This window comes from Pyrenophora tritici-repentis, chromosome 9, assembly GCF_003171515.1.
Source record: "Pyrenophora tritici-repentis strain M4 chromosome 9, whole genome shotgun sequence".
Lineage (NCBI taxonomy): Eukaryota > Fungi > Ascomycota > Dothideomycetes > Pleosporales > Pleosporaceae > Pyrenophora > Pyrenophora tritici-repentis.
Genome location: NC_089398.1, coordinates 1,022,755 through 1,049,028, shown reverse-complemented (window position 1 = coordinate 1,049,028; position 26,274 = coordinate 1,022,755). Strand labels below are relative to the sequence as shown.

Sequence of the window (26,274 nt, the reverse complement as noted above, 5' to 3'; positions counted from 1 at the left end):
GAAGCTTGGGCTAGCTCACCGCGGGGAATCGTATCACCGAAGTACCTTCACTCAAACCAGATCCTCGCCTCGACGCTCCCCCGCCTTCCCCTTCCTCCCATACCTGTGGCGACGAATTGACATACCTTACTCTCCATGTGTTCCGAAGTCGCCCCGATTACTAAGTGAAGCTGCTTTACGTGGCGTCCTTGACAGCCAGCAGCAGTGTCCGGCATGCCTGAACAAGCGGACCCGAGGCTCACGATGCCCACAATTTTCTGTCCCTTCAGCGAGTAGATCGGCGCTCAAGCCGACGACCCTGATACTCGATAGCCGATTGCAGAACGTCTGGGTCAATCAGCTCTCCATTGCCCCACCCCCACCATACTAGGGCTTCTCCAGACCTCGTATGAGCTCATCTCGCATCGAGAGCTGTGTTGTAGCTCAACATTATTTTCTGAATTTACAGGGTCTCTGCTGTGTTCACTTCACTTTCTCTCCTCCAACCTTTCGTACCACTGTCACTCTTGAATTTCATCCACAATGGCTGGCGCAATTCCTTTCAGGCAGAACCAGCGCAAGCAGTCGCGGCAACTGTCGACAGACCCTCGCAATGAGCTCCATCCTCAAGTTGATCACTACATTGGCATCGACGTTGGTACCGGTAGTGCACGAGCCTGTATTATGAACGACCAGGGTGATATTGTAGGACTGGCATCAGAGAACATTGGTCTGTGGCAACCACAGACAGGCTACTATGTACTGCGCCCGTTTCAAGGTACACCCGTGCGTAACAGAAAACTGAACCAGCCCAGGAACAATCCACAACAGACATTTGGCGATGCATCTGTTCTTCCGTCCGTCGGGCCATGGACCAGCACAACATCGACGGAAGCACCATTCGCGGTATTGGTTTCGACGCTACCTGCTCGCTCGCTGTCTTTAGAGACGACACAGATGAGCCCGTCCCTGTGACTGGGCCGAACTTCGACAACAAGGACGGTAACGACCGTAATGTCATACTATGGCTTGACCACCGTCCTGTGGAAGAGACAAACAAGATTAATGCCACGAAGCACAACCTCCTTCGATACGTCGGAGGCAAGATGTCCATCGAAATGGAGATTCCAAAGGTGCTATGGCTCAAGAACAACATGCCGAAAGAGCTGTTCGACCGCTGCAAGTTCTACGATCTGACTGATGCTCTCACACATCTTGCTACTGGAAGCGAGAGCCGGAGCTACTGCAGTGTAGTTTGCAAGCAAGGTTTCGTGCCAGTTGGCGTCGACGGAAGTGTCAAAGGCTGGCAGGAAGACTTTCTGACTGAGATTGGTCTCGCAGATTTGTGTGAGGACAACTTCAAGCGCATGGGAGGTGTCGACAATGTGGTTTGTCCCTCGAAACGGTCGTCCTGGGTTGCGGCTAACGTTGACACAGAACGGACGCTACCTTACTGCCGGTGAGCTCGTTGGAACCCTAAGCGAGAAGGCTGCACAGGAAATGGGCCTTCAGCCGGGTATTGCTGTCGGTAGCGGTGTTATTGATGCCTATGCTGGCTGGATTGGTACCGTTGGCGCCAAAGTCAAGCTCGATGGAGACACTCTCGACATGGACCAGCCCAAAAACGACGTATCACAAGCCTTCACTCGACTCGCTGCTGTAGCAGGAACATCGACCTGCCACCTCGCCATGTCACGCGACCCTGTATTTGTCGACGGCGTCTGGGGTCCATACCGAGACGTTTTGCTGCCAGGCTACTGGATGGCAGAGGGCGGGCAGAGTGCCACGGGCGAGTTGCTCAAGCATGTAATCGAGACCCATCCGGCCTTTAATGAAGCTGTCTCTGTCGCTGAGACGTACAACACCAACATCTACGACTATCTAAACGAACATTTGCGCGAAATGGCCGACAAGGAAAGCGCACCACACATTGCCTGGCTCGGTCGTCACTTCTTCTTCTACGGCGACCTCTTCGGCAACCGCTCCCCTGTAGCAGACCCCAACATGAAGGGCTCCGTTATTGGATTGAGCTCTGACAAGAGTCTTGATGGCTTGGCACTATATTACTATGCAACCATGGAGTTCATTGCGCTCCAAACCCACCAAATTGTCTCGGCAATGAACAAATCGGGTCACGTCATTTCTTCCATTTTCATGTCTGGTTCACAGTGTCAGAATGGGCTGCTTATGCAGCTTATGGCAACAGCCTGCGACATGCCCGTTCTGATCCCACGATATGTACACGCTGCTGTTGTGCACGGCGCGGCTATGCTTGGCGCCAAAGCAGCGAGTACGGACAAAGATGGCAACAGCGAGCCCTTGTGGGACATTATGGATAGATTGAGCAAGCCAGGTAAGACAGTCAAGCCACTGGCTGACAAGGCGGTCAAGAAGCTGTTGGATGCCAAGTACAAGGTCTTCTTGGAGCAATGTGAGGGACAGCAGAGGTACAGGAGTGAGGTTGACGCTGCTATTGAGGGGTGGAAGACGACGTAAGCGAATGTGTTGGTGACGCTACAAGAGAACGGATGTGGATCTTGGCCAGTAATCGTGATTATGTATGCTCTAGATATCAAATGTGATCGCAGCAAGCTCATGAGCTCTCCAGCCTGTATATTCCCATGCTTCGTTTGGCCACTAAAGTTACAAGACCGTCCTCGTTGAGTGAAAGTCCACTCTAACCTCTGAATGTCTGCTCATTGCCGTAGTTCGTGAATGGGTATCGTGCAGCAGTGAAGTGAAATGAAATACGCGGCCGTCTCAACTCCTAGTATCGTCGGCGGGGACCTCGTGGCGGGTCTCGGCGGGCTGCGTCGTTGAAGCCATATCGTCCTTCTCGGAAGTTACCGAAGCCGGAGCGGGAACCACCATCCACATCGACATCCATGTCGTCAACCGATTGCGTCAGGCGGGCAGGAGGTGCTCGGGACTGTGCCATGTGCGTGGTCGCAGGGACGTCCTTCATGTATACGTAGAGCAGTCTACCATCGGCCTATTGTTTGCATTAGTCTCACTCGTCATATCATAACACTCATATATACTAACCTTTTGGTTGTTGAACGTAGCAATAACATTCTCAGCACCCTCCCTACTCACAAACTGGAGCTCTACCATGACCGTGGGATTCGCAGACAGGATCCTGCACCCCAGCGTCTCTCCGCCAATAGGGCTCATGACGGCTTCAACGTCTGCGGCCGTGGTACCAGGTGCAAAGTTACTAGCAATGACCGTACACGGACCGGTGTTGGCGACACCTCGGATGCTGAAGCCTGGTGCATCGTTGCTGCGGGCAGCCGCCCCGCGACTGAGCACAGGAGCAAATTTCTCGTATGTCCTGCTGTTGCGCTCAACTTGGGACGACGACGCTGTTCGGGGAAGGCTGTGTCTGGCACTCGATGGGCCACGGGGGTTGTTCAGCTTGTGCAGGTCGTGCTGCCACTTGCTGTCAGCCGGTTTTGCGCTCGAGGATCGCTTCTGGACACCAGCGCCACCGTTTATCCGACTGAGCAGCGACGGCTTTTCGGACTCGACGCGCGCCTTTCCGCCTGCACCGGTGCCAGATGCATTGGATTTTCGGCCCCGGTTTCCACCGCCTAGGAATTGCTGTGCGAGCGCCTCGTTCTTCTTCTTCTCGCGCGTCTGTTTGACGAAACTCTCAAATGACGCGGGGGCTGTGGTGTTTGGCGCGACCATGGTGGTTGATAACAGCTACAAGCCCGAGTGGTGTGGAAGTGTATGGCGTTGACTTCTTTGATGTTCAGAGGAAGCGCGTGGTTGCGGGATTGGGAAACATCGAGCGCGTCGATGGGGGCAGGGACGCTATGGTAAACGCTTGGGCCATTTCCCGCCCGGCAAAACTAAAACCCCGCTGCGAAAAGTTCCCGTACAAAAGTCGGACCTCTGACTTTCTCTTCACTCAACACCACGCAGCCTTTTGGTAAGTCACTCCTACCCCCCCCCTTCCTTTGCACTGTTGTCATGATGAACATTCGTGTCGCCCCTATCATACATTCTATGGTGATTCGACCACCCAAGCCAAACGGGAATACTGAACTCGCAAACCTTTCTCGATTTGTTACTGAAAGCTCTTCGCGAATTCCAGCTAACAAGATTTCAAGGCTCCTTAGTTGCCTATAATGGCTCATCGCTATCGCAGTGCCTATTCTCACGCGTCATCGTTGTCGCTACCCTCGTAGCTCCATGGAGCCCATCCATACCGCGCATCATATATTTTTGGGCATGGTCCATCGCAAATGGCGATCGACGGTTTCGGTACAAGGGTGCTTCATGGAGCTTCGAGTAGAGTTTCAAAGGTTAGATTGCCCCTACCCCTTATGTATTCCCAGCACCCATATGATGAGCAACAAATGTATTATCAAATACCGACCACTCCGTGGGGATCAAACTAGTTCGATTACCTGAATACTTTCCACATACGAGATTGGTTCGCAACGTTAATGTGCGTGACATGCCGCTGACATTGCGCCAGGTAATACAACACTTGCTGATCGCTCGGCGTCTATAAGCTACAAGCTTCATCTGACAAGGTACATACTCACCGCTTTTCTTTTGCCTATGCTATGTGATGAACACCAATTCATGCTAACTCAGACGGGGTCCGCCTCACTGATTGAAAAAACATTCGAGACTTTTCATCTTTCGACTGATCTGCTTCCTTTTATTGAATCTCGCGGAAAGTTACCTGAAAGGCCCTGTGCTGACTTCCGCTTCCAGAATATCACACTCTTAGCGCGGTCGTTACCCCAGCATCTCAAACCTTACTGCATGGCAGTCCTTCGGTTTATGAACGACATGCATGCCTAGGACTTAGAGGATGTGGAGTGGGACAAGCTTGCTGTCAAGTGTTGTTTGAAGAGCAGTAGATATATAGAGGTAGTTTGAGCAGTCTCCAATGCATTTTGAGTAATCAAGCGGTTGTACTCTTCCTTCAATCTCCCGTTGAGATGCAAACGACATGTTACATATGCATACACTATGTAGACATTGGAAGCTTATTTGTGCAGTGTAGTACTCGGTCTAGAATTTACTGTATGCTTGTACTCTAATTATAGGCTGCAATTAACTTGCGACGGGCACGTGAACACGCGTGCTGAGGGTGCGGAAATGGCCGACTAATCTCCACTCCAACAAAACCCCCTAAACATAACACCGAGGACACATTTCGTCTTCACAATCAACACAAATCACACAAAATGGCAGCGAAACCGGAAGAAGTAAACACAGCGCCCGTCGAGGCCGTCAATGCACCTGTCGGCGCTAGCGTAGAGACGCAACCCGAGCCTCAGCTCACGGCCGAGACTACCGAGAAGAAAGACGAATCCGCGGCAGTGGAGACCACAACGGCAGCTGTGGCTGATCTCTCGGTTGCAGAGAAGAAGGAGGATGACAAGACTGTAGAAGGGGAATCACCTGTCGTGGCCAGCGATATTCCAGTTGCGGAGAAGAAAGAGGATGACAAGCCCGCGCAAGAAGCAACGCCTGCAGCTGTGAGCGAAGCTCCAGCTGCGGAGAAGACAGAGGAAGCAGCACCGGCAGATGTCCCAGTCGTAGACCAAAAGATCGAGGAGGAGAAGACTGTAGAGCAAGCAGCCTCTGCAGCGGTCACAACAACAGCGGAAGCCACACCCAGCGACGCCAACGCCAACGTCGAGGCCTCGGAAAAGCCCGAAGCCAGCCCCGAAGCCAGCACAGAAACACCCACATCAGGAACCATATGGCCCCAGACAGGCCCCGAGCACCCCCTCACGCGATTCTACGACGCCTTCGAAGAGCTCGTCGCCTCCGCCTCGCACAATGAGGTATACGGCATCGAGCTCAGCAAGAACAACGAGTTCCACACCAAGCTGATTCTCCAAAAGTTTCTGCGTGCCAACCAGAACGACCTTGAAAAGGCAAAGACACAGCTCCTCAAGACGCTGAAATGGCGGAAGGAGTTCGACCCCATCAAAGCCGCGAGCGAGACATACGACAAGGCCAAGTTCGACGGGCTAGGCTACGTGTTGGAAGTCGAGGGCGTACCCGAGAGTCCCAATGCAAAGGACATTGCTACATTCAACATCTACGGCGCTGTCAAGGATAACAAGGCCACATTTGGGGATTTGGGTCTGTACGTATCCCAGATTGCCTACTTTCATACACACAAACAAGAAGGAATTCTGTGCTAACAACACTTCTCAACAGCTTCCTACGTTGGCGTGTCGGCCTCATGGAGAAATCCATCCAAGCCCTCCGTCTCTCCTCGGCCACAACCCCTATCCCCGACTACGGCCAAGGCCCAGACCCCTACCAAGGCTTCCAAGTCCATGACTACCTCCAAGTCTCCTTCCTGCGCCGCGACCCCCTCGTCAAGACAGCCACCAACAAGACAATTGAGATACTCGGTGCGCACTACCCAGAGACGCTGTCGCGCAAGTTCTTCGTCAACGTCCCGGCAGTTATGGGATGGGTGTTCCAGGCAGTTAAGCTGGTGGTGGCTAAGGAGACGAGTAAGAAGTTCGTAGTGCTGAGTAATGGGGGTGCGCTTGCGGGTGAGTTGGGCAAGGGTGTGCCCAAGAGCTATGGGGGTGAGAAGGAGGAGTTGGCAGTTTGTGCCGAGGGCATGAAGATGGAGTGAGGGTATTTTTGTGAGAGGGAAGAGTGTGTGTGATCATGATGATGATGATTGAGTGTGGGTATGAGATGGGTCAAGGTAATGGCAGTGAGGATCTTGGTCAGGTAATGGAAGAGAGAAATTGGGAATTGTCGTGGGTTCTTTTTTTTTTGGAATTTGTGTTCTTTCGCGGGCTGTGCAAGGCCTGATATACCCCACTCGGCGGGTTCTATATACCAATGAGAGCGAGTTTATAGTCGTAGTCGTAGTCGTAGCCGTAGTATTTAGCAAGCAAGTTTTGAATAAATCTTTTGTTTCTTAATCACGCGGTATCCAGCACTGCTACATTCACGTCATCATTATCCATCATACGCACATATCCAAGCAACCCAAAACCACGTGTCATCAAAATAAAATCTCATTAGATCATTCCTCCTTCTCTTCTCGCTCCTCCTCTCTCACTACAACCGCCCTATCTACCCACCCCTCACCTCTCAGCACACCCAGTCCCTTTCTCGCAACTCCACTATTCACCGAGCGGGGACTAACTTCATAAAGCGCATTCACGACGGCCAAACTAACCACAAAAAGACACACATCACCATTCTTGATAGCCTTCCACCACCTCCGCTTCACACCCACCTTCCACGCCGAATCAATGCTCAGCCGCGCCATGTACAAGTAATTTCCCCTGCCAGCACTCCTCGCCAGAAACCCCCCACAGGCCACCTACAAACCCGCCGAGGAACCATCGGTGGGTCGCGAGGAGGGAGCGAGGAAGGAGATTTTGCATCAAGCAGATGGAACCCCAGCTCGTGCCTATTGCGCCCGAGAGAAAGATGGTCATGCGCAAGATAGTTTTAGCGAGATTACGCATTGAAGTGATTGGGGCGTTAACGAAGTTTTTGTATTTTGCGATACTCATTACTGAGAGGATTACAGTGAAGAAACGGGCGATGCGCGGGAAGGCTTGGATCCAGTATTGGATATATGTGCGTAGGCAAGATGGGTCCTGGGGGTGTAGTAGTGCGCAGGAAAGCGACTTTATGGCTGGATGGGCGGGCGAGGTGATGGGAGCGATGGCGCTGAGGCTCTTGGGGAGGGTCTCAGCGGCGGGGAAAAGGATCGGTGAGACAAAAGGGGGCCAACGCTGTCGCGAGATTTCAGCTAGGTTATCGACGATATCCAAAGTACCTGGCCAGGGGAGGTGTGCGGGGTAGCCTTTCGGTCGCTTCTGCACATATTCGGGTGAGTTTCTCATCAAGTGGTCGCCGAAGCCAGCGGGGAAGCAGTCGCGGTCGAAGACGAAGGCGTGGAGGAGCTGGCCGCATGCTACGGGCATGATGAGCCAGGACCCAAACCAATTTGGGCTGTTTTTGAAATAGCCTAGTTCTTCCAGGTAGTTGTAGAGGAACTCAAGGGCCCGCGTCATGATGTAGATGGCTATTGTGACACGTAGCTGGTCGCCGGGGTATACGGCGAGGAAGAAGCCTGCCAGACTGGAGCCAATGGCTGGTGCGAGCCGTGAGGTTAGAGAACGAGATATACGGGGGTTCCGCCGCCGGAATGAGCGCGCTTCGTTGCTGAGGAGGCTCTCGCGGATGCGTACGAAGACGCGGCGGAGGAGCCGGTGGAAGAGGAGGATGAGGGCGAGAGAGCTGCTGAGACGCACATTGGGCGATTTCCAGAGAGACGTCCGCGTGGCAGATCTACCCCATTGTTAACTCCGAATTTTCATCTTCTTGGATACGTTCTTCCTACTTCTTCGCTGGCGCCCGTGATAACAGCTTTGTCTGAATGAGCTCCCACGCCTTCAGTCCGGTCAAAGTCACCACACCCAAGCGCAACGCAGCGCGGAAAGCGGCTACATTATAGTCATCAGGCCCCTTGGCAATCGCATCATATCGCTTTGGATGTATGCTTCGTTTCTTGACAACAGGCGCACGCGAAAGGAGGTACTGGTGGAGGAGTTGATACTCCTTTGCCGAGATGGTGTAGCGGAGCGCATTGCGCAATATAGGGTCGATCGGTTTACCTGACGGTGATGCGGGCGGCGGAGCGCTGGCCGACGACATGCTGGACGTCTGGTATTGTGAATATCCGGACCATGGCTTGAGGGGAAGGAAAGGGATCTTGTGCGGTACCGTAATCAAACGGCATCTGGGGAAAGCTAGTGCATCATGGCGATCCCTGGCTTGCCATGTCCCCATGACGGACCTCGGCTCAGTTCTTCGGGGCCGCACGCCGCATCTCCACCCAAATCCATTCACATGCGAGTCCATATCCGCAGCTGAGCGGCCTTTGAATTGCCCCGGGCATCTTGGCGTCTGATCACACATCACAAGACAGATTGGGAGTTGGAGGTGAAGTTTTGCAGTTTGAATTTATACATTGTCATTACTGTGTACAGTTCCAGAAAGCTGTACTACGTGTATGCTCCCAGATGTTCTATGTTTTTCATCCCACCCGGAGCCAGATATCTCATCATTTACAGAAGAAAAGAAGTGCTATCCCCTATTACAAGGATCCAACATCTAAAGAGCCAAAAAAGCAAGAACGGCGCCAAAGAGAGCACTCTTGGGCACAATGGTGAAAGCCGAGGCCGCGCCAGTGAACTGAGCTGGCGACGAAGGACGGAGGGCTCCAGTGCCGGTGGGAAGAACACCCGCAGTTCCCATAGTGGTAGCGGTAGGGTACGGAGGAGCAGGAGCACCGGCACCGGTACCGGCACCGGATCCAGAACCAGATGCAGCACTGGTGGTGGCAGCAGGGGCGTTACCAGGAACAAGAGCGACGGGTGCAGTTGGGTTGGGCGCATTGCCAGAGGCCATCGGGGTGGTAAAGTGAACCTGGGGAACGGTGAGAGTGGTGGTGCCATAGGTGATGGTAGTGCAAGGAGTCGACTCAGCAGGAGGAGGTGCGGCAGCGGCGGGAGGAGTCATGGCAGGAGTCTGACCAGCAGCAGGTACAGAGGGAGTCTCGACGGGGTAGCCAGGACCGGATGGGCTGGAGGCAGCAACAGGAGCAGAAGGGGAAGGCGCAGCAGCGGAAGGCGCAACCGAGCTGCTCTTGGGAGCCGCAGGAGGAGAAGCAGCTCCACTAGGGGCAACCGAGCTGCTCTTGGGGGCAGCAGGAGCAGGAGGAGCAGCAGGAGTGGGGTTCAAGGGAATGTACGAAGGGCAGTCTCCAATGATCTGGGGGTTCTTGGGGACGTGGTCGGCGCAGATACCAATGAAGTACTGGAGGGCCTTGCTGGTGTCATCGTCGTTTCCGCAGCGGGCAGTAATGCAGTCGATGACGTTCTTGGTGAACTCGGGCTTGACACAGTAGCAGTTGGAGTCGGTGTTGTCCTTGCATCCAGAGGCAGAAATCTGGAGCCAAGAGTTCATGCACTTGGGAACGACATCGGTGAGGTTCACAGGGGGGCTGGGCGTGGTAGGATAGCTAGGGTAGCTAGGGCTGGAAGGCTTGGGAGCAGCAGAGCTGGTGGCAGCCTCAGGTGTCATTGTGCTGGATGAAGCAACCGAGGACTCGCCGCAAGACTCTCCGTATCCGCATCCGGCAGCAGCAGAGCTCAAAGCAACGGGCTTGGAAGCAGGAGTGGAGCTCTTAGCAGGGTATGTGGCAACAGTGGAAGACTCGGGCTTAGGAGTGACGATGCTGCTGCTGCTGCTGACCACTACAGAGGCAGGAACCTGAGGAGTGTATGCGGGCGCAGAGCTGTTGCCGAAAGGAGCAGGTGAAGATACAGGGACCGACTTGGAAGGCGTCTCGGTGGTCTTGTAAGCCGACGTCTTGGCCTCAGGCGTAGACGAAGGGTAGCCACCAGTGGGTGTGGCAACTACCTTGGAGCTGGCGGGAGGAGTGGCGACAGACTTGACAACGGAAGAGGAAGCCTTGACAGGAGTGTAAGTGGCAGGAACCTGGGGAAGTGCTGGTGTAGTATAAGGGATCTCGGGCGTGCAGTCGAAGCCAATGTTATGGAAGCCAATCTCGCACGAGTCCTTGTCGCCCTTGTAGTGAGATCCAAGGTAAACGTCCACAGACTTGGCGCCACCGCACTGCGTGTTCTGAAGTGTTGAACCGCCGGCTGAGCAGCTGCCAAGCTGCTTGCATTTAGATCCATCCTCCATAGTATAGTGTAGCTCAAGCTCGACATCGAACTCAGCTGAAATGTCCATGTGAGTAATCGAGAAGCCGCGCTTGTTGCAGCCGAACGAGGCGGGCTTTTCCTTTGCGACCGAGTTCTTGATGCACTTGTTTCCAAACGTCCTCTTGCTCAAGGCATCGCGCTTGCCGAAGGAGTTGGCGCACGTCCATCCGCCAGAGAAGTCAAAGTCTCCGTAGACGCCTACGGAGGCGCCGTCAAGAAGGTCTGACCAGTCAAATCCGCCCTTCTGCTTGTCGCTGCACTCATTCTCACTGTATTTGGGAGTAGGAAAGTTGCCGAAGAAGTCCCAGGTGGCAGTTGCCTGTTGGGCAGCGAGGCCCATGAGGAGAATAGTGTAGGTAGTCTTCATCTTGAAAATAGTTGGAATGAATGTGTAATATGGTACGAAGAATTGTCCAAGGGAAGGTGAAGAAACACTACAATAGACCTGTAACGAATGATGGTCTAACAAGAGAACAAAGTCTGAATGAGGTTGACTTTATCCTTTGATAAGTGAGAGGAGCACCAAGGCAGTGATTAGTAGACAAATCGTGTGGAGGACTCGAACTGAAGGACAAAGGAGCATCATATACTCACCCTCAGCACAGGCACAACCCCTCCACTCTCCAAACATACCGAAGGATTGGCTGGCGAGAGCGTCCGACTCGCAAGCTCAGCCACGATGAATCAAGGGGCCTCCATGTCGGCCTCTGTCGCGCGCTCTACAGACCCACCTGGCTATACTGTCGTCGGTTACAGATGTTCTGGCAATGGGTCGAACGGCTTTTGGCGGGAGCGTAAGCGGCGCCATGGGGCGTTTCTGAAACGCCCTACTTGGTTTTTCTCGGAAGACAGCTGTGCAAGCACGAACCAATAGCGCCTACACATGGTGCTGGGCGAGCAAACAGGCATTATGCATACCTACATCTTGTCTCTTCAGCTCCGACAGGGCCATCTTTGCTATTTTCGATAAGGATAATCATGTAGGGTCTCGACGTTGACGCAATGCCGCTGCCACAGTGCTGCTACTTTTTGTCACCGGGCGACGGCGCTGGATGATGGATGCAAGCTACCTGCATAGGCTGAGTTTCAAGTCTGGTTGACTCCTGTACAGTACGTCGGGAACTGTAGTTTATCGATAATCTCCATCACTTCGACTGTATTACCCATTTAGGTCATGTCCGCCCCTCTCCCGGTGCCTGACTTTAGGCGTGACGCTGACGTTCCAAAATAAACTTGCACGAGCGTGTGTTTCATGGGTGTCCCGCCATCGCACCCTTGCGGCGGCCAACGAGCGTCAAGAACAACAAGCTTTTCGCGACATCATCGATTACGGGCCCAGCTCACGTCTCCAAGGCTTGTTGGCGATATTGGACGGAGCCCGGCGTAAAGGATTGCCATGCGATCGGGTGGGAATGTGATGAGAGTGGAAGAGCAGTCAGCGTAGGTTCTCGTCATGTTTCTCGTAACGTTAACTTGGACGCTCGGACAAGCTTTGGCCGAAGAAAAGGCACAACTCATTGGCGACCAGCTTGTCTGCACCTTGACTGTTCAATGTCGACTTTGTAGGTTCAAACTGGCACAAAAAAGTCATGTTCTTTTCAGTTTCTCAGAAATCAACTTGTGACAGCTGACACGAACGATCGTGGGTACCTTGCAGCATGTGCAACATGGCACGCGGGTGTCGCCCTTCAGACAGACCACACGGTGAACTGTTTCTGAACACGAGCATGCCAGCATGCTGTTCCTGGATACATACGAACATAGGCGGATCCACTGCATGATGGCATATCTTCCCAAGATACGCAGCAACGTCATTGGACGGGACTATTCTCAGGCTGTATCCCAGTCTTGCATCTTATATTCGCCCAGTTGTCGAACATCCACGCAACATCGGGCCGCTTGAGAATATTGCAGCTTGTTCCTCTTCAAGACCCTTGGCACATTGCTATTCCCGTCCTCTCCACGTTCCCATATCCGTCCCTCGTTTCATCATCGGACAAGGCGTGGCATGTGGAGTCAATGAAAGGACATTGCATGAAAGACTGCATTTATGCGAGCCCCACATTGTGCTCAGACTGATTGGTTCACTGCACATGAACAATCATGCAGTAAATAATATAACGCGTCGCTATGAGCGTTCGACTGATCTATGTACACACTGTTGTAAAACGCGTGCCAGGGTAAATGCAAGAAACGCCAAAAGACAAATGCCGAATGCCTACGCCCCTGTGGTCGAGGTATCATTTTGAATGCTCCCAGGACGCCATGAAACCGCTCCCATTCGGAGGCCCAGTGTAGGCGAAGAGCCATCTAGGAAGAATTAATCATGTATCATCTGACGCCACTTGATGCACTGCGTCGTCTTATGACTCCTCGTCTTCAACCACAATGTGTACGACTTCGTTCCGGTGACGTTCCTTTGAAAGGCAGCATCGAGCAGCAGTGCGAACTCGGGCATTGCACTCGTGGGCTGCGCGGTTCAAGAAAGGCACCTGAAGAGCTCCGCATATGGCAACAAACGCAGAGGCCCACCACGCCAACGGGGTGAAATGGAGCTCAATAGAAAGGCCATAAAGCAGGCCTGCGATAGGACTGGCGACTGTACGACAAGCAGCACCCGTAGAAGCGGCCAGCCCATTGATCTTGCCGAGATGTGACTTGTCAGGAGTAGCTTCTTTGATCATGATGAGAAGTAGGGGAAATGCCAGGATCGATGTCAAGTTTCGCACAGTGAGACAGGCGAAGAGGCCGGAGTAGAGCAAGTTCTCAGGCAAAAGCTGCAGGAACGGCACGATGAAGTATGCGATCGGATGCGCCAATGTGACCATGCATAGCAGTTTCCATATGCCGAAGCAATCAGCCAACAACGGGAAGACGAAAGCTTGGATTACGAGCTGTATGATGCCGTTGAGGGATAGGATAACACCGACGTTTTGGATTGGAATTCCCAGGCCACCACCCAGAGAGGAGGACGAGAGTTCGAGTGCGTTCATGTCATTGTCTGCGCGTTTGTCTTGGAGGAAGATGGGAAGTAAGTGGTCGTATGTCATCTGAGTGAAAATTAGCCACCATTCCTTTTCCGGAGCAGTAACCAGACGTACAGAATGATATGTGAAGATGCCCAATGCCACGACAAACATGACGACTGGTCGCGTAAAAACCTTTTCGCTTGCTGGGGATTCCACCCAGTCCCCGTTAGATCGCACGCGCCAGATTTCACTGCGCTCGACTTCGACTGAGTTGAAGGTTCCATACGAATCGGCCGTCAGGTTTGCTGCGGAATCAGCTGTTGCACCTTGGGCTGGTAGAAGCGGTGTCTCTGCAACGGTTGCATCGTATGGCTCCAAGTAGCCTCGCGGTTGCTTGTCCGGATGCGTCTCTTCTAGGAGAAAATATGCCATCAAGATCGATAGGAGTAGCAAGGAAGCGCAGATGAGGTTTGGTAGTAGATAAGGAAACTTAGCAAATAGACCTGTAGGACTAAAGACAGAGGGAAAATTGAGAGCGGGCTCAGCAAAGTATCCACCGATCGAAGCTGATCAATTAGCATTAAGAACTCATATAGCGATTGAGGAGGGAATCTCTTTACTTACGACCTATGATGGTACCAATGCTCCAGACAAAAGGCATCACTGCATATGCCTTGGCTAGAAGATAGTCAGCAACGTGTTATGGAGGCAAATGATGTTACTTACGCTCGTGTTCAGGTCGTTTGACTAGTTCTCCTACCATGGTCTGGATAACGCCTATGTTGCCATTAAGCGCGCCGCCAATGATTCTGCCCGCGAGTGCGACCCAGAAGTTAGGAGCAAAGCCAACAAGTAGCAGAGAGGACATTGTCCCTATACATCCAAGTATGACGACGGGTTTTCTACCTATGCGATCGGACACACCGCCCCAGTACATGCCTGAGCAAGCCTCGGCCAGCGAGAAGGCAGAGATGAGCAAACCGGCGAAGAAGGGTGCATTGGTTTCGGTACCGATGTGAAAGTTGGAAACGAGTTTCCAGGCGTATGGAAGGATTGATGTGAGAGCAATAGGCTCTGCAACTCGTACGAGCGCTGTATCGCAGAGTTAGTGAGAAACTCAGGCTGACATTCTGACAGCCAGGGGCGGTGGGGTGAAATAGGCGTACCTAGAAGGCCCAGTTGGGCAGCGGGGAACTCGTCGTCGTCGCGAGCATCTTGAGGGCTTGTTCTTCGGTTCTTGGTAAGAAATGACATTCTGTAACCTGGTATGAATCTTACGGCTTCGCCAACACGCAGTCGTCCTTAGCCCAGGCTTGATTTTACTGTGTGAGTAGAGCTATTCCCTGCGTTTGACCTGTGTAGACCCCAAAACAAACAAAAGAGATGGCTGTCGTAATGGCTGCAAGCAGACGTTGTACAGGCTGCTGTGAGTTGCACGAAAGAATGTGGAGAGAAGGATGGTGGAAATAGGAAATCTTCTGGTTGGTGTTATTGAACTAGGACGGGTGCGATCGGCAGGCGCGCCCGAGGGCCATACTGCACTGCAGGTTCTGCTTGCAGCCAACACTAACCATGACCATTCTGCCTCGCCCATCCAGCCCAACGCACTCGTCGCGTGAGCATATTCGCGCCAGTGATTGTTTAGAATAGAGAATACCGTCTGCAACCGCGTTGATTTGCCCGTAAATTCGCCGCGAAGACATCGGGGAACCTTGCTCCTATCCCGCTGTGACCCCACATGGTGGCGATAGCGAGCCGCTACCGAGTTAGCATGCAGAGCCGCTTCCGCGCTTCTTTGCATTTGCGCCTTTGTACCATGACTGACAGGGGACGACGTCATTCTGTTGAGTTCCGACCGTTTTGCCTACTTGTTTCTTGTGTGAGCGTGTTGCACTTCCACTTGCACTGGGAGGAGCAGCAAGCGTATCGCGGGTAGGCCATACTAACACTTCACCGCCACCTCACTATGTAGGCGCATGATAAGGAGGCCAAGAGCACTAAAGAGTCTGGCCTTCAACCTGCATCAGTTCGTGCATACAACCAATAAGACTGCGGCGGTACCTTTTGCGGCTTCACCACCTCACACCACCTCACACCTCGTCAAATGCGCTGCATACACGTTATCTTGACCTTCTCGCTGCATATGTGTTGGCAATAAACCGAGCATCTTGCCTTTCCAAACTGCACGAGGCCAGAGGCATCTTCCCTAGCCAACAAGTCGCAAACACGCCCGCCTGAGATAGCCAGAAGAATCCGACGGTCATAACTCGAACGCAGACATGTGGCATGTGAGCAAGTCTGATATTTTTCTTGTAAGCCGACTAGAAGCGAAAAAAAAATGGAAAATACGAGGGTTGCACTGGCCTGAACCGATGACCGTTGTCCAATGACATGCTGCCGTCTTCGTCATCTTCTTCTACGCCAGAGACTCGAGCCTCGTCACGAATACCGAACATCATGACATGGAACGGACAGACTCATGTCGCGTGCGTATCCTTTTGCGTGTTTGCTTTGTCGACTTGCCTCAGGACGTCCACGGACTTAGTGTCGCTAGCGCCCGCCTCGGTCCCACATGTGCATCCTACTGCTACCGTTACCATGGCGTCGCTTCATCGACTTCACCACACCTCCGCTTTCATCATCATCGTCTCTAGAAATTGACAGCAGTATCTGCCGATATACTGCAACAGTCTGCTGCACCCGAGGTCCGCATTTCGGATGGCTCAAGCACTTTGCCAAGCGACCAGCCCCAGTTCGACAAATTTCTCGAAGAATTTTACGTGATATGTGGATCTCCAGACGACACGGTCACACCTGAGCATGAAGCTATTACTCACCGCGACCCACAACCTCATCAAACCTCGAAACTCTGTCGGTTCTGGCACCATGCTGCGACGATATTTACGTGACCTATGCCGCATGTAGCCTTATTGTACTCCTTCCCCCGCAAACTGCACTCCGCTTTGGCAAACTTGGCGGCGGATCTGTTCAAAGTACAATATGCTAGACGAAAGTCAGGGTTCGGAATGTAGCCACCGGGAGGCGATCTTTCCAGGGTGTGTTCGGCCGCTAGCAAACATTACGTGCTAGGATGATGATCAAGAAGGCCGATACAGGAGATGTGCATGTTGAAAAGACCATGTGTCGCCGCTTGTCGGTACCAAATTATTTCCTACTCAACGAACCTCAGAATCTAGTGGGCTTTGACAGCTCACACTGCATTGATACGGCAAAACGAAATCATGGGTTTAAAAGCCTTCCTCAAGAAAGATCGTACAACGGCCTCGAATGACGATGTCGCTTCTCACATTACTGGGTCGGAAAAGGACAACGAGGAGCAAGCATATGGACAAAGCACAGATGTTACGACAGGGTGGACAGGCGACGGTTTTGCAGGAGCTTCAGAGTATCCCAATGCTCCTGGAGAAAACTACCGCACACTGGGCCGATGGCGAGCGTGCGTGATTTTGATCACGATTGAAGTGGGAATCGGCATTCTCAGTCTTCCCTCCGCCCTCAAGACACTCGGTCTGATACCTGGAATCATCGCAATCCTTGGTTTTGGTGGCCTCACAACCTACTGCGGCTTTATCCTTCTTCAATTCTACCGGAGATACCCTATGGTGACAAACCTCGTGGACTGTGCGCTTTACGTTGGAGGCAAACCGTTCGAATACTTCCTTGGTATCGCCTTTGTGTTCAACTTGGTACTTATCTGCGCTTCCGCAAACATTACCTTATCGGTCGCCCTTAATACGCTTTCGCGCCACGCCCTGTGCACAGTGGCTTTCCTGGCTTTCCCGCACATACTATGCTGGTTGTTGTGTATCCCACGGAAGCTTTCTTTTGCTGCTGCGGCTAGCTGGGTATGCACAATCTCTATTGTCGCTGCAGTTTTGATCGTCATGATCGCACTCGGCGTTGCTGGACCACAAGCTCCGCCTGGATTTAAGGTTTCTATTCAGCTGGTTGGCAGGCCTACCTTTGTCGAGGCTGTGAACGCCTTGCTCAATGTCGCCTTCGCATTCGCAGGAAACCAGAGCTTCATCAGCGTCATGGCTGAAATGAGAGACCCGTCGAAGGATTTTCCTCCTGCGCTTTTCATGCAAAAGTCTTTCGAAGTGGTCATCTATATTGTTGTAGCCTGTGTCATCTACGGCTTGGCAGGCGACGCTGTCACATCTCCTGCGCTTGGGTCAGCCCCGCAGTTGACGGCCAAGATTGCCTACGGCATTCTCATCCCTTCAGTTCTCGGAACTGGTTTGATCATTGGTATTACAGCGATTAAATTCATGGTTCGTCTTCCTCGCTAAAGAGGAAAGAATGATTACTTACATGCGTCTAGTATATCACCATTATGCGCAACGCGAAGCCCGATCAAGTCAACGTACACAACACGTTCACATGGTCACTCTGGATCGGCCTCGGAGCCCTTTTCTGGATCGTGTCTTTTGTCATATCTAACGCCATACCGATATTCTCATCCATCCTCAATATCTCGTCGGCTATCTTCGTCTCATGGTTCACGTTCGGGCTCACGAGCATCTTCTGGATACACCTAAACTGGAAGTCACAATGGAGTTCGCCATGGAAGAAATTCTTGGCAGTCTCCAACTACTCCATCATGATGATGACAGTATTTCTCATGGTTGGAGGGCTATACACGTCGCTGAAGGCGCTCATTGACATCTACAATGATCCTGAAAGTACCATAAATGGGCCGTTTACCTGTGCGGATAACAGCATATTCTAGTCCATCGCTCTTAATTGAATGAAAATCTTCTCTTTCACGTTCAAACGTCGCCTGATTTACCTTCAGTATTCTACTTCGGTTTACGAAGGATTCTGATAGATGTGGTGACCCTGCTTCGACTACGCCTCATACTGGCATCGAGTCTCAACCTCTCTTTACCCACATGCCGAAATCATGATACACGATCCAAGAAACAAAGATATGAAGGAGATCTCATGCGAAAAAGGTACCTCACGCATACTAGCGCTCGCTCAGTCCATCGCGAGCCAAACCGCACTCATCGACAAACACCTGCGCGAACACAAACTCCCCGAACCGTCTTTTGTCGCTGGCACCCCAGTGGAGCCTATCGGAGAGGTTGAGAAGGCTAAAACGTCTGTCATAGCATTCATCGGACTTCGGCAATTGCTTGAAGGTCCAGCCAAGGAGCTGGTACCAGAGGTACTGGATGCTAACCATACACGCGAGATTTCCAGTCACTAACAAAGCTGTAGTCCAACTTCGCACTGCTAATGGCCATGCACCGTTTTAAGATCGCTTCTTCAGTCCATTTTGCCGAATCCTTTCCAGCGCATATCCGGGCCATTGATGCGATTGCAGAAAAGAGCGAGGAACCAAACATAACAGGCTACGCGGTGCCCAACGGAACTAACCTGAACATATTCGAATTTCTAAACGCCAACCCGGATCGTGCCAAGCGCTTCGTTTGAGTCATGTCGTCAACTTCACAGACTTGCCTCGATGATTTAGTTCAATGTTTTGACTGGTCAGAGCTACCCAAGAATGGCCTGGTAGTTGATGTAGGTAGTTCGCACGGCTTCGTTTCCATGTACCTTGCCAGACGCTTTCTGGAATTCAATTTTTTAGTGCAAGATATGCCTGAGGTAGTCAAAGGCGCAGAAGAGACGATGTGTTTTTGTTGCAATTTGTGCTCCATGACTGGCCGGACAAGTACTGCATCAAGATCTTGCAGTAACTCATCCCAGCGCTGAAGCGAGGCGCGAAGGTCGTTATTCGGGATCATTTGCTGCCTGAGCCTGGGACTTTGGGCCTGCTACGAGAGATGAAAATTAGGTAAGCATAATTGACCGGCATTGGGAACCTAACGCTAGTAGGTCCATGGACTGTATTATGATGTCTTTGTGCAGGGCCGTTTTCGAACGTGCCGACCCGCGATTTGGAGGATTCACAGCCGATCGCGTCAAGGAGAGTCCAGCGACAGGAGTTGTCACAGCCACATGGCTTTGGTGACTAATCGTAACAGCGGGATAGGTTCGGCCTTTCTCTCGCAGTATGCGTATGCTCGCTATTATACATGCGATCGGTATCTGGAATGATCTCACTATTGATCGGTATACGTACAGTACCCGGGTAACCTATTTGGGCTGTCAGTGCTTACCAGATGTCATTGCGTAGTGTGGAGTGGTACAGAGTGAGCAACGAACCTAAACATTTCGTATTGCGCCACATTCGTTAGTGTTTGTAAGACATGCTGGTGACGCCCCATATTCATACCAGTCTCCAGGGTAACCGAGGGTTGGAAAAATGGACGAAGCAGCTTTCTGAGCTAATTTCCATAATCATAGAGTTTTTGATCGCATTGGACGGATATATCACGTGTCTAGACCAAAGAGAAGGAGATATATGTATAATTTGAGTGACACAAAGCCCACTCACCTGTCAAACCTCTTAGAAATGGTGCTCTTCTGAGGCTACCGATTTATGTAGAGTATGCAGTCGTCAAATAACTTCACAGATCAAGACTCAACTCAAAGTCGGGGCTACAGCTCTACCAGCGGACTTGTGTGCCGAATCCGGAAGCAAGCATCCGCCCCATGTTCTGCTAGCCCCCGAGGTCTCGTTGAATATGCGGAGACATGTCCCCGCAATTAACGGTCACTCGCCAGGCCTGGTCTTCCCCACCCCTGCTACCATGGCGACTTTTACATGATCGTTGCCTATAACTAAGTAGGTACCTTGGGACCTAATGCACAGAGCTTTTCATCGGCCAAGAGATATGCCAAACACACATAGGGCTTACTCAGACAACGTGGTCGGTAACGGGAGTGTCCGTACGACTGCCCGTGTACGATCGGACGCTATACTTGGCAGAGATCGGAATGCCGCGATGGAAAGATTCTCGCGATGAGCCATCGTCGGACAAGACGAGACGCAAAGTAGTGGATCGGATGCTTGTTTCCGCGAATGAGAGAGCAAGTCTACCGAGTAAGGAGCTTGGCTGTGAATAGCGTAGCTGAGTCGATGCGACGAGCTCCGTGAGTGTTGTAACTACCGGTGGTTGATTGCCGCAGTTCCCCCGGCGGAACTGCCGAGAACTTTTAGTGTGTTCACCATCACATGCGCCGTCCGCACCGCGCACGATGGGTTCCGGGTATTCATGATCTTGGAAAAAGCATGCTATCGAGACGAATTTTCCATATCACCAGCGGCAGGATACTTTGCGATGGAGCCACTCGACTCTTTGGGCATAGAGGGGTACCTGATCATACGCTTCCCATGAAATAGTTCTGTTATATCGGAGGAGAATGCAGCGATGATAGAATTGCCATGCATGCGATGTCATGTTCTGTACCCCACAGTCTAGTCCAGCCTGCCACGCTACACGCTAAACGACAGCCTTGCCTCCTGCCGGACAAACATCGGTCAACAATTTGACCAATCGCACCCAGGCTCCCCACCTCCCGAGGGATGGAAAATACAATCGCGATGTCATTATCCCCGCAAAATGTTGACCGCGGTTCGGGATTCGATCACATACGGTGCATATACCGTCAAACCCCGGATTCATGAGCGGACGGCAGATGGCGACTCGCATAGTTTTTTCACGGGCTATGTGCCCAAGAGGGGGGTATCGAAGAAGGCTTGGTTTAGGCTTGAATTCATGGTATAAAGCATGGCATACCTGAAGTACTGCTTTCTTCTTGTCCTTGTCCCTGTCCTTGTCCGCTATCGCCTTTGCCCACCATGTTGTGTAACGTAGCCGTAGCTACCGCGCTGTTCGTCGGGCTTGCCACTTCTCAGGCTGCTGCACCAACTGCTCAGACGCAAAATGGAACATACGTCGGTCTACACTCGGCCGAGTATGACCAAGACTTCTTCTTGGGTATCCCGTATGCTCAACCGCCAGTCGGAAGCTTGCGGTTCAGGAACCCGGTAGCACTCAACACTACGTTCAGTGAACCAAAGCCGGCTACCCAGTACTCTAGCGAAGTAGGTGATATATCCCAATATAACTTACCCTTATTGACATGTCTTTTTAGTGCTATGGTTATGGTTCAGACCAATGGAACTACCCGGTCTCAGAAGATTGTCTGTACATCAACATCGTTCGTCCAGCAGGATATGAGGATGAGAACCTCCCTGTCTCCTTCTGGATTCACGGCGGTGGATTCACACAAGGAGGAGGTATCGACCAGCGTTACAACCTATCTTTTACTGTACAGAACTCTGTCAAGATCGGCAAGCCTATCATCGGTGTTAGCATCAACTACCGACTAAGTGCATGGGGCTTCTTGGCTGGAAGTGAAGAGCTCAAGGAAAACGGTAACTTGAACCTCGGTCTACGAGACCAGCGTTTAGCTCTTCAATGGGTCCAGGAGAACATCGGAGCGTTTGGAGGTATGTCGATGCATTTCATGTGACGAGAAGACGGAAACTGACAGACTACAGGTAACCCCGAGCAAGTGACCATCTATGGCGAGAGTGCGGGTGCTCAATCCGTCGGTTTCCACTTGACAGCATACGGTGGACGTGATGATAAGCTTTTCCGCGGTGCCATCATGCAAAGCGGAAACCCCGTCAACTACGGCCCGCTACCGGACCCAGTGACAGGCTATACGACCATGTACAACTTGATCACCAGTCGGACCGGCTGCGCCAACGCAACGAGTCCGCTTGAGTGCCTGCGCGGGGTTCCCACCGTACAGCTCAACGCCGCCATTAACACGACGACTCCGTATATGAACACTACTTCGTTCCAGCCTTGCTTAGATGGCGACTTCATCCAGAAGCGCACGTCTCTCCAGCTTGCTGCTGGGGAGTTCGTCCATGTCCCCATCATCTCTGGGGCCAACTCAGACGAAGGTACTGCATTCAGTCCTTCGCCTGTCAATTCTACCGAGGATCTCCGCACCTTCATCATGGCTGAAGGTGTTCCCGCCAATCTCACTGAGCAGCTGCTGGTTGCCTATCCCGACGACCTTTCGGTCAATGTAGTAGCAAACTTAGGCCTCAACAGGCCTGATCCTCTTTTCGGGCCACAGTTCCGCCGTTCTGCATCCTACTTTGGCGATTACGTGTTCATCGCCAACCGTAGGTTGACCTGCCAGACATGGGCCGCTGCCAACGTCCCAGCATACTGCTACCGCTTCAATGTCATCCCCGCCGGCATTCCCCCATCCATCGGTGTGACACATTTCCAAGAAGTTGCATTCGTATTCAACAACCTCAACGGCGTTGGGTACTTACCTGCTGCTGTAAGTCTCCACTAATCATATAATCGGACCTCTCTAACTTTGACTTCTCTAGGTCCCGCCATTCGAGAACAAGACCGAAAGCTACCGTGAACTTGCAAATTTCATGAATAGCAACTGGATCAGCTTCGTTCACGATCTTGACCCTAACGCGTGGAGAGAGACGACCGACTTCAACGGTACAGAGGCTATGTGGCCCGTTTACGACGTGGCTAACCCCATGGACTTTGTCTTTGACGCCAATGTTTCCAGCTATGCGGAACCGGATACGTACCGGAAAGAGGGCATGGCTTTGATAAACGCACACAACTATGACGTTTACATGCGGTAGGTGAGAGTTGTTATGGTGTAGTGATAGCAAATGCAGGAAATGAAATTGATATAGGCTTTTGACAATGTCAATTTTGTTGCCTATATTATTGCAAGACGTGATGATCTATCAAAAATAAGGCAGATGTGGTAATGGCAGCCTTTTATGTGTTCGATGTAAGAAAAACATGGTGAATGGTTGCGGTAGCGTATCAATACTGCCTAACAAGGGCCATTGGCTCCCCCTAAAAGAGCTCAAGCCTTCCAGAGCTGGAAAAATACAGCAATGCTCAAGGTAATTCCATATGTAGTTTATTTTCAACAATACATTGTTACGGAATCTCCTAGTCAGTATCGATATCCCTTCAAGTACTTAAATAGCTGTGGCTAATTTTAAATGACAAAAATAGAAACATATCGACGTTTCTGTACGATATTCGATTAGTGAGGCCCGCTAGAAATATATTATTGTTGGTTGCTCTTAGTTTCGAGCCACCGTACGTACGTGGCGAGCACGTGACTACGTGCGTGGCCCGTGCCGTGGGGTGGGATTCAGTTCGTACGCGAGCTGCAGCCCACCTCCTCTAATCAATCATAACCATCTACTTCAACTCGTTGCAACGACCGTTACTTGATTCAACCTCACCTTTGCCGTATCAACAATTATCTATGTTCTTCTCATTGGTGATTGCGTCGTGAGCGGAATCATCAAAACGATATTGTGTAACTTTTGGGAATAGGAGAACTACGGAAATCATGCTAGAGTGTCGTCTACCGTAACGACCAATGCGGCATCGGGCCAAGCGATAGCCTGGCGACTCCCGTAGTGGCAGATACGACGTAGGTTGCACCGAAGGCCAGCGAGTATGTAGTATGCCCGGAAGACGTAGGGGTAAATGACAGCGCCGAAATGAAATTCATCCTGAAGTGAGCGGAGATTAAGGCCGATGGAATACTGATCGTGTGAATCCCAACGGAGGAGATGCAATGTCATCAAAAACATCCTGGTCAACCATCTTATCTACGATCACCAGTTGATGTGAACCCAAACTGGTAATGAATACGAGGGCGTGCGGGGGTGCAGACAAATTTAGCGCTAGTCCAAAAGAGTTAGATGTTGGACGAAACTTCTTCCTTCCCCGCATCGCGAGCAAACAGCCGATGGTTCGCCTGCGAAACTCGTGTACGTACAACTCGATTGGATCAGATTATCTATTGGCGCTTAATTTACCCTGGTAGTGACGGCGGGCCGAACATGAGTCTTCGATCCCACGTAATTCCACTGCGATCGCTCATAAACGAGGTCAATATTGGTACCTACATTTACGGAGGTGTCAAATGTACTCATATACACACCTTTCACATCTGGGAACAAAAGCAGTATAGTTGGACTCTCAGCACTTGTCAGGGCTTTCGCCCAGAATGAGGGGGAACTGTTCAGAGAGTGTGTAATCAGCGCTAGTACAGAAGCCAGGTTGAGGATGCTGAACATAGTCAAAGTACAGGCACCTCAGAAATTTCGGTTAAGAGAATGCCCGTAGTTCGCAATGTTACAAACGTGGAAACACGTAGTCTGACCGCCGATCCGGTCGATACTGATACTATAGCTGTGGCCGTTTTAGACGGTGTCTAGGAAAATGGCGCAAACTCGGCTCCACCCGGGCGGTTTCTAGGACCCTCCGTCAGATTGATTGTCTCGTATTATTTCGGGTAATTAAGTTATTACACGAATGCCATGGCAATGCTTATGTGGCTTAAGTAGCTATTTGTATAACTGGGCACTCGCGTTTACGCATCGCGATTTGTACAAACACGACCCATCACGGTTTTTGCGTAGACCCATGCGTTTGGAAAAGTGTAGCAATTTTCCCGATGAAGGCGTGCGTAAACACTGATTGACCGGCCGATCTACGATATCGGAAATTCTCGTAGCTGACCTGCTTGATCTGGTAGCCATTGAATGCGTCTGGAGAGGGCGGACCAAACGGAGCATAGGCTGAAATTGGAATCGGGCGGCGTCTGCAGGAATTCGGTGCCAAGAAAGCATGATTCCTTAGCGCGTTGCTTGACTTTCCTAAGCTTTTCTCCGCATAACGTTCCCGTTCTAAAACCTTAGCGTGCTAAACTTCCCGAAAGCGCTTCTGAGAGGCCGCCCAACTCGCCTGAGCTTGTTCCACTCCACATCTTACCCGTTCTGGAGCGAATCGCCCCTGCTTCAGGTAGGTAGTGCTTATCATGGACAGATCATTCCCCAAGTGTGGCTTAATGGATATGTTCAAGGGCGGTAGTTAATCGGCCTTGGACTACGTAGATAAGTTTAGCATTGGGACGCTGTGAGCCCTCAAGAATCGATTTTCTCTACACCAAGCGGAACCGCAGAAATTCTCAGTTTGTCGCATTACCCACAGTCGGGAACCCTGCGATAGGTTATCATGGCACATATCGATTCAGATCCCATTGAGATCTTGGGTTGGGCGTTAGACAACCTCTCACCTGCAGAAGTAGTACGGGCATCTGTAGGACAATTTGAGCCAAAGATCGCGAACAACGCTAATGTTGCATCAGCAGGTTCGAGAGAGCTTTCGGGGTTTTTTGCGGCGCGGCACAGTTCCACAATTACAGCAACTGTTGATAGGGGTTCGAGAGCTTCCTTGCGATGCGATTGCCTCCCAAAATGACGCAAACAACATACGTAGACATAGTCTGAGAAGAAAGCAGCGTCTTCTACATGGCGGTACCTCTCGTAAAGGCTCCATAAGAGCAGGTCAGCCTCTCATCATCACATTTGAGCATTCAGCGTTCTGACTGAACATCTTCAAGGTCCAACTGAAGTTGGCACCTCGCCCGCGAATACACAAAGTACAGCGTCGGCGTCGCCATTCCCATCGCATGCCGATGCTATATTCTCTCCCAACGCTCAAGGATCCAATGGAAATGTCGGTCCATCTGAAGGCACATGCCCGAGCAGCTGTTCCAACTCGCCTCAACACGACCAGCAGCTCTTTGTT

General features: G+C 51.7%; 12 protein-coding genes across 12 annotated transcripts; 5 read left to right on the top strand and 7 right to left on the bottom strand.

Moving 5' to 3' along the window:
• Positions 1-522: 522 nt before the first annotated feature.
• On the top strand, positions 523-2,475 carry PtrM4_147700 (AraB, Ribulose kinase; the record flags this gene model as incomplete). The annotated part of the gene is made up of 3 exons (XM_066109921.1): positions 523-765; positions 795-1,367; positions 1,417-2,475. The coding sequence occupies 3 exons, from the start codon at positions 523-525 to the stop codon at positions 2,473-2,475; spliced, it is 1,875 nt and encodes a 624-aa protein (XP_065959904.1).
• A 271-nt stretch (positions 2,476-2,746) lies between these two features.
• On the bottom strand, positions 2,747-3,672 carry PtrM4_147690 (RRM domain containing protein; the record flags this gene model as incomplete). The annotated part of the gene is made up of 2 exons (XM_001938759.1): positions 2,747-2,971; positions 3,025-3,672. The coding sequence occupies 2 exons, from the start codon at positions 3,670-3,672 to the stop codon at positions 2,747-2,749; spliced, it is 873 nt and encodes a 290-aa protein (XP_001938794.1).
• A 1,520-nt stretch (positions 3,673-5,192) lies between these two features.
• PtrM4_147680 (BASP1 multi-domain protein) lies at positions 5,193-6,613 on the top strand (the record flags this gene model as incomplete). Its single annotated transcript, XM_001938760.1, has 2 exons — positions 5,193-6,106; positions 6,181-6,613. The coding sequence occupies 2 exons, from the start codon at positions 5,193-5,195 to the stop codon at positions 6,611-6,613; spliced, it is 1,347 nt and encodes a 448-aa protein (XP_001938795.1).
• Positions 6,614-7,244: 631 nt separating this feature from the next.
• On the bottom strand, positions 7,245-8,021 carry PtrM4_147670 (uncharacterized protein; the record flags this gene model as incomplete). Its single annotated transcript, XM_066109920.1, has 1 exon — positions 7,245-8,021. The coding sequence occupies one exon, from the start codon at positions 8,019-8,021 to the stop codon at positions 7,245-7,247; it is 777 nt and encodes a 258-aa protein (XP_065959903.1).
• A 325-nt stretch (positions 8,022-8,346) lies between these two features.
• On the bottom strand, positions 8,347-8,664 carry PtrM4_147660 (uncharacterized protein; the record flags this gene model as incomplete). The annotated part of the gene is made up of 1 exon (XM_001938761.2): positions 8,347-8,664. One exon carries the CDS (start codon positions 8,662-8,664, stop codon positions 8,347-8,349), a length of 318 nt encoding a protein of 105 aa, XP_001938796.2.
• A 459-nt stretch (positions 8,665-9,123) lies between these two features.
• On the bottom strand, positions 9,124-11,109 carry PtrM4_147650 (extracellular serine-threonine rich protein; the record flags this gene model as incomplete). The annotated part of the gene is made up of 3 exons (XM_066109919.1): positions 9,124-9,230; positions 9,333-10,227; positions 10,285-11,109. The coding sequence occupies 3 exons, from the start codon at positions 11,107-11,109 to the stop codon at positions 9,124-9,126; spliced, it is 1,827 nt and encodes a 608-aa protein (XP_065959902.1).
• Positions 11,110-13,105: 1,996 nt separating this feature from the next.
• On the bottom strand, positions 13,106-14,143 carry PtrM4_147640 (uncharacterized protein; the record flags this gene model as incomplete). The annotated part of the gene is made up of 2 exons (XM_066109918.1): positions 13,106-13,792; positions 13,844-14,143. The coding sequence occupies 2 exons, from the start codon at positions 14,141-14,143 to the stop codon at positions 13,106-13,108; spliced, it is 987 nt and encodes a 328-aa protein (XP_065959901.1).
• A 184-nt stretch (positions 14,144-14,327) lies between these two features.
• Positions 14,328-14,965, bottom strand: PtrM4_147630 (AraJ, Arabinose efflux permease; the record flags this gene model as incomplete). Its single annotated transcript, XM_066109917.1, has 3 exons — positions 14,328-14,389; positions 14,438-14,803; positions 14,878-14,965. 3 exons carry the CDS (start codon positions 14,963-14,965, stop codon positions 14,328-14,330), a joined length of 516 nt encoding a protein of 171 aa, XP_065959900.1.
• Positions 14,966-16,953: 1,988 nt separating this feature from the next.
• On the top strand, positions 16,954-18,464 carry PtrM4_147620 (SdaC, Amino acid permease; the record flags this gene model as incomplete). Its single annotated transcript, XM_001938764.2, has 2 exons — positions 16,954-18,006; positions 18,057-18,464. 2 exons carry the CDS (start codon positions 16,954-16,956, stop codon positions 18,462-18,464), a joined length of 1,461 nt encoding a protein of 486 aa, XP_001938799.2.
• Positions 18,465-18,638: 174 nt separating this feature from the next.
• PtrM4_147610 (uncharacterized protein) lies at positions 18,639-19,174 on the top strand (the record flags this gene model as incomplete). Its single annotated transcript, XM_066109916.1, has 2 exons — positions 18,639-18,905; positions 18,959-19,174. The coding sequence occupies 2 exons, from the start codon at positions 18,639-18,641 to the stop codon at positions 19,172-19,174; spliced, it is 483 nt and encodes a 160-aa protein (XP_065959899.1).
• A 2,275-nt stretch (positions 19,175-21,449) lies between these two features.
• On the top strand, positions 21,450-23,288 carry PtrM4_147600 (PnbA, Carboxylesterase type B; the record flags this gene model as incomplete). Its single annotated transcript, XM_066109915.1, has 4 exons — positions 21,450-21,695; positions 21,746-22,103; positions 22,155-22,960; positions 23,013-23,288. 4 exons carry the CDS (start codon positions 21,450-21,452, stop codon positions 23,286-23,288), a joined length of 1,686 nt encoding a protein of 561 aa, XP_065959898.1.
• A 1,200-nt stretch (positions 23,289-24,488) lies between these two features.
• PtrM4_147590 (uncharacterized protein) lies at positions 24,489-24,758 on the bottom strand (the record flags this gene model as incomplete). Its single annotated transcript, XM_066109914.1, has 1 exon — positions 24,489-24,758. One exon carries the CDS (start codon positions 24,756-24,758, stop codon positions 24,489-24,491), a length of 270 nt encoding a protein of 89 aa, XP_065959897.1.
• Between the last annotated feature and the right edge of the window lie 1,516 nt (positions 24,759-26,274).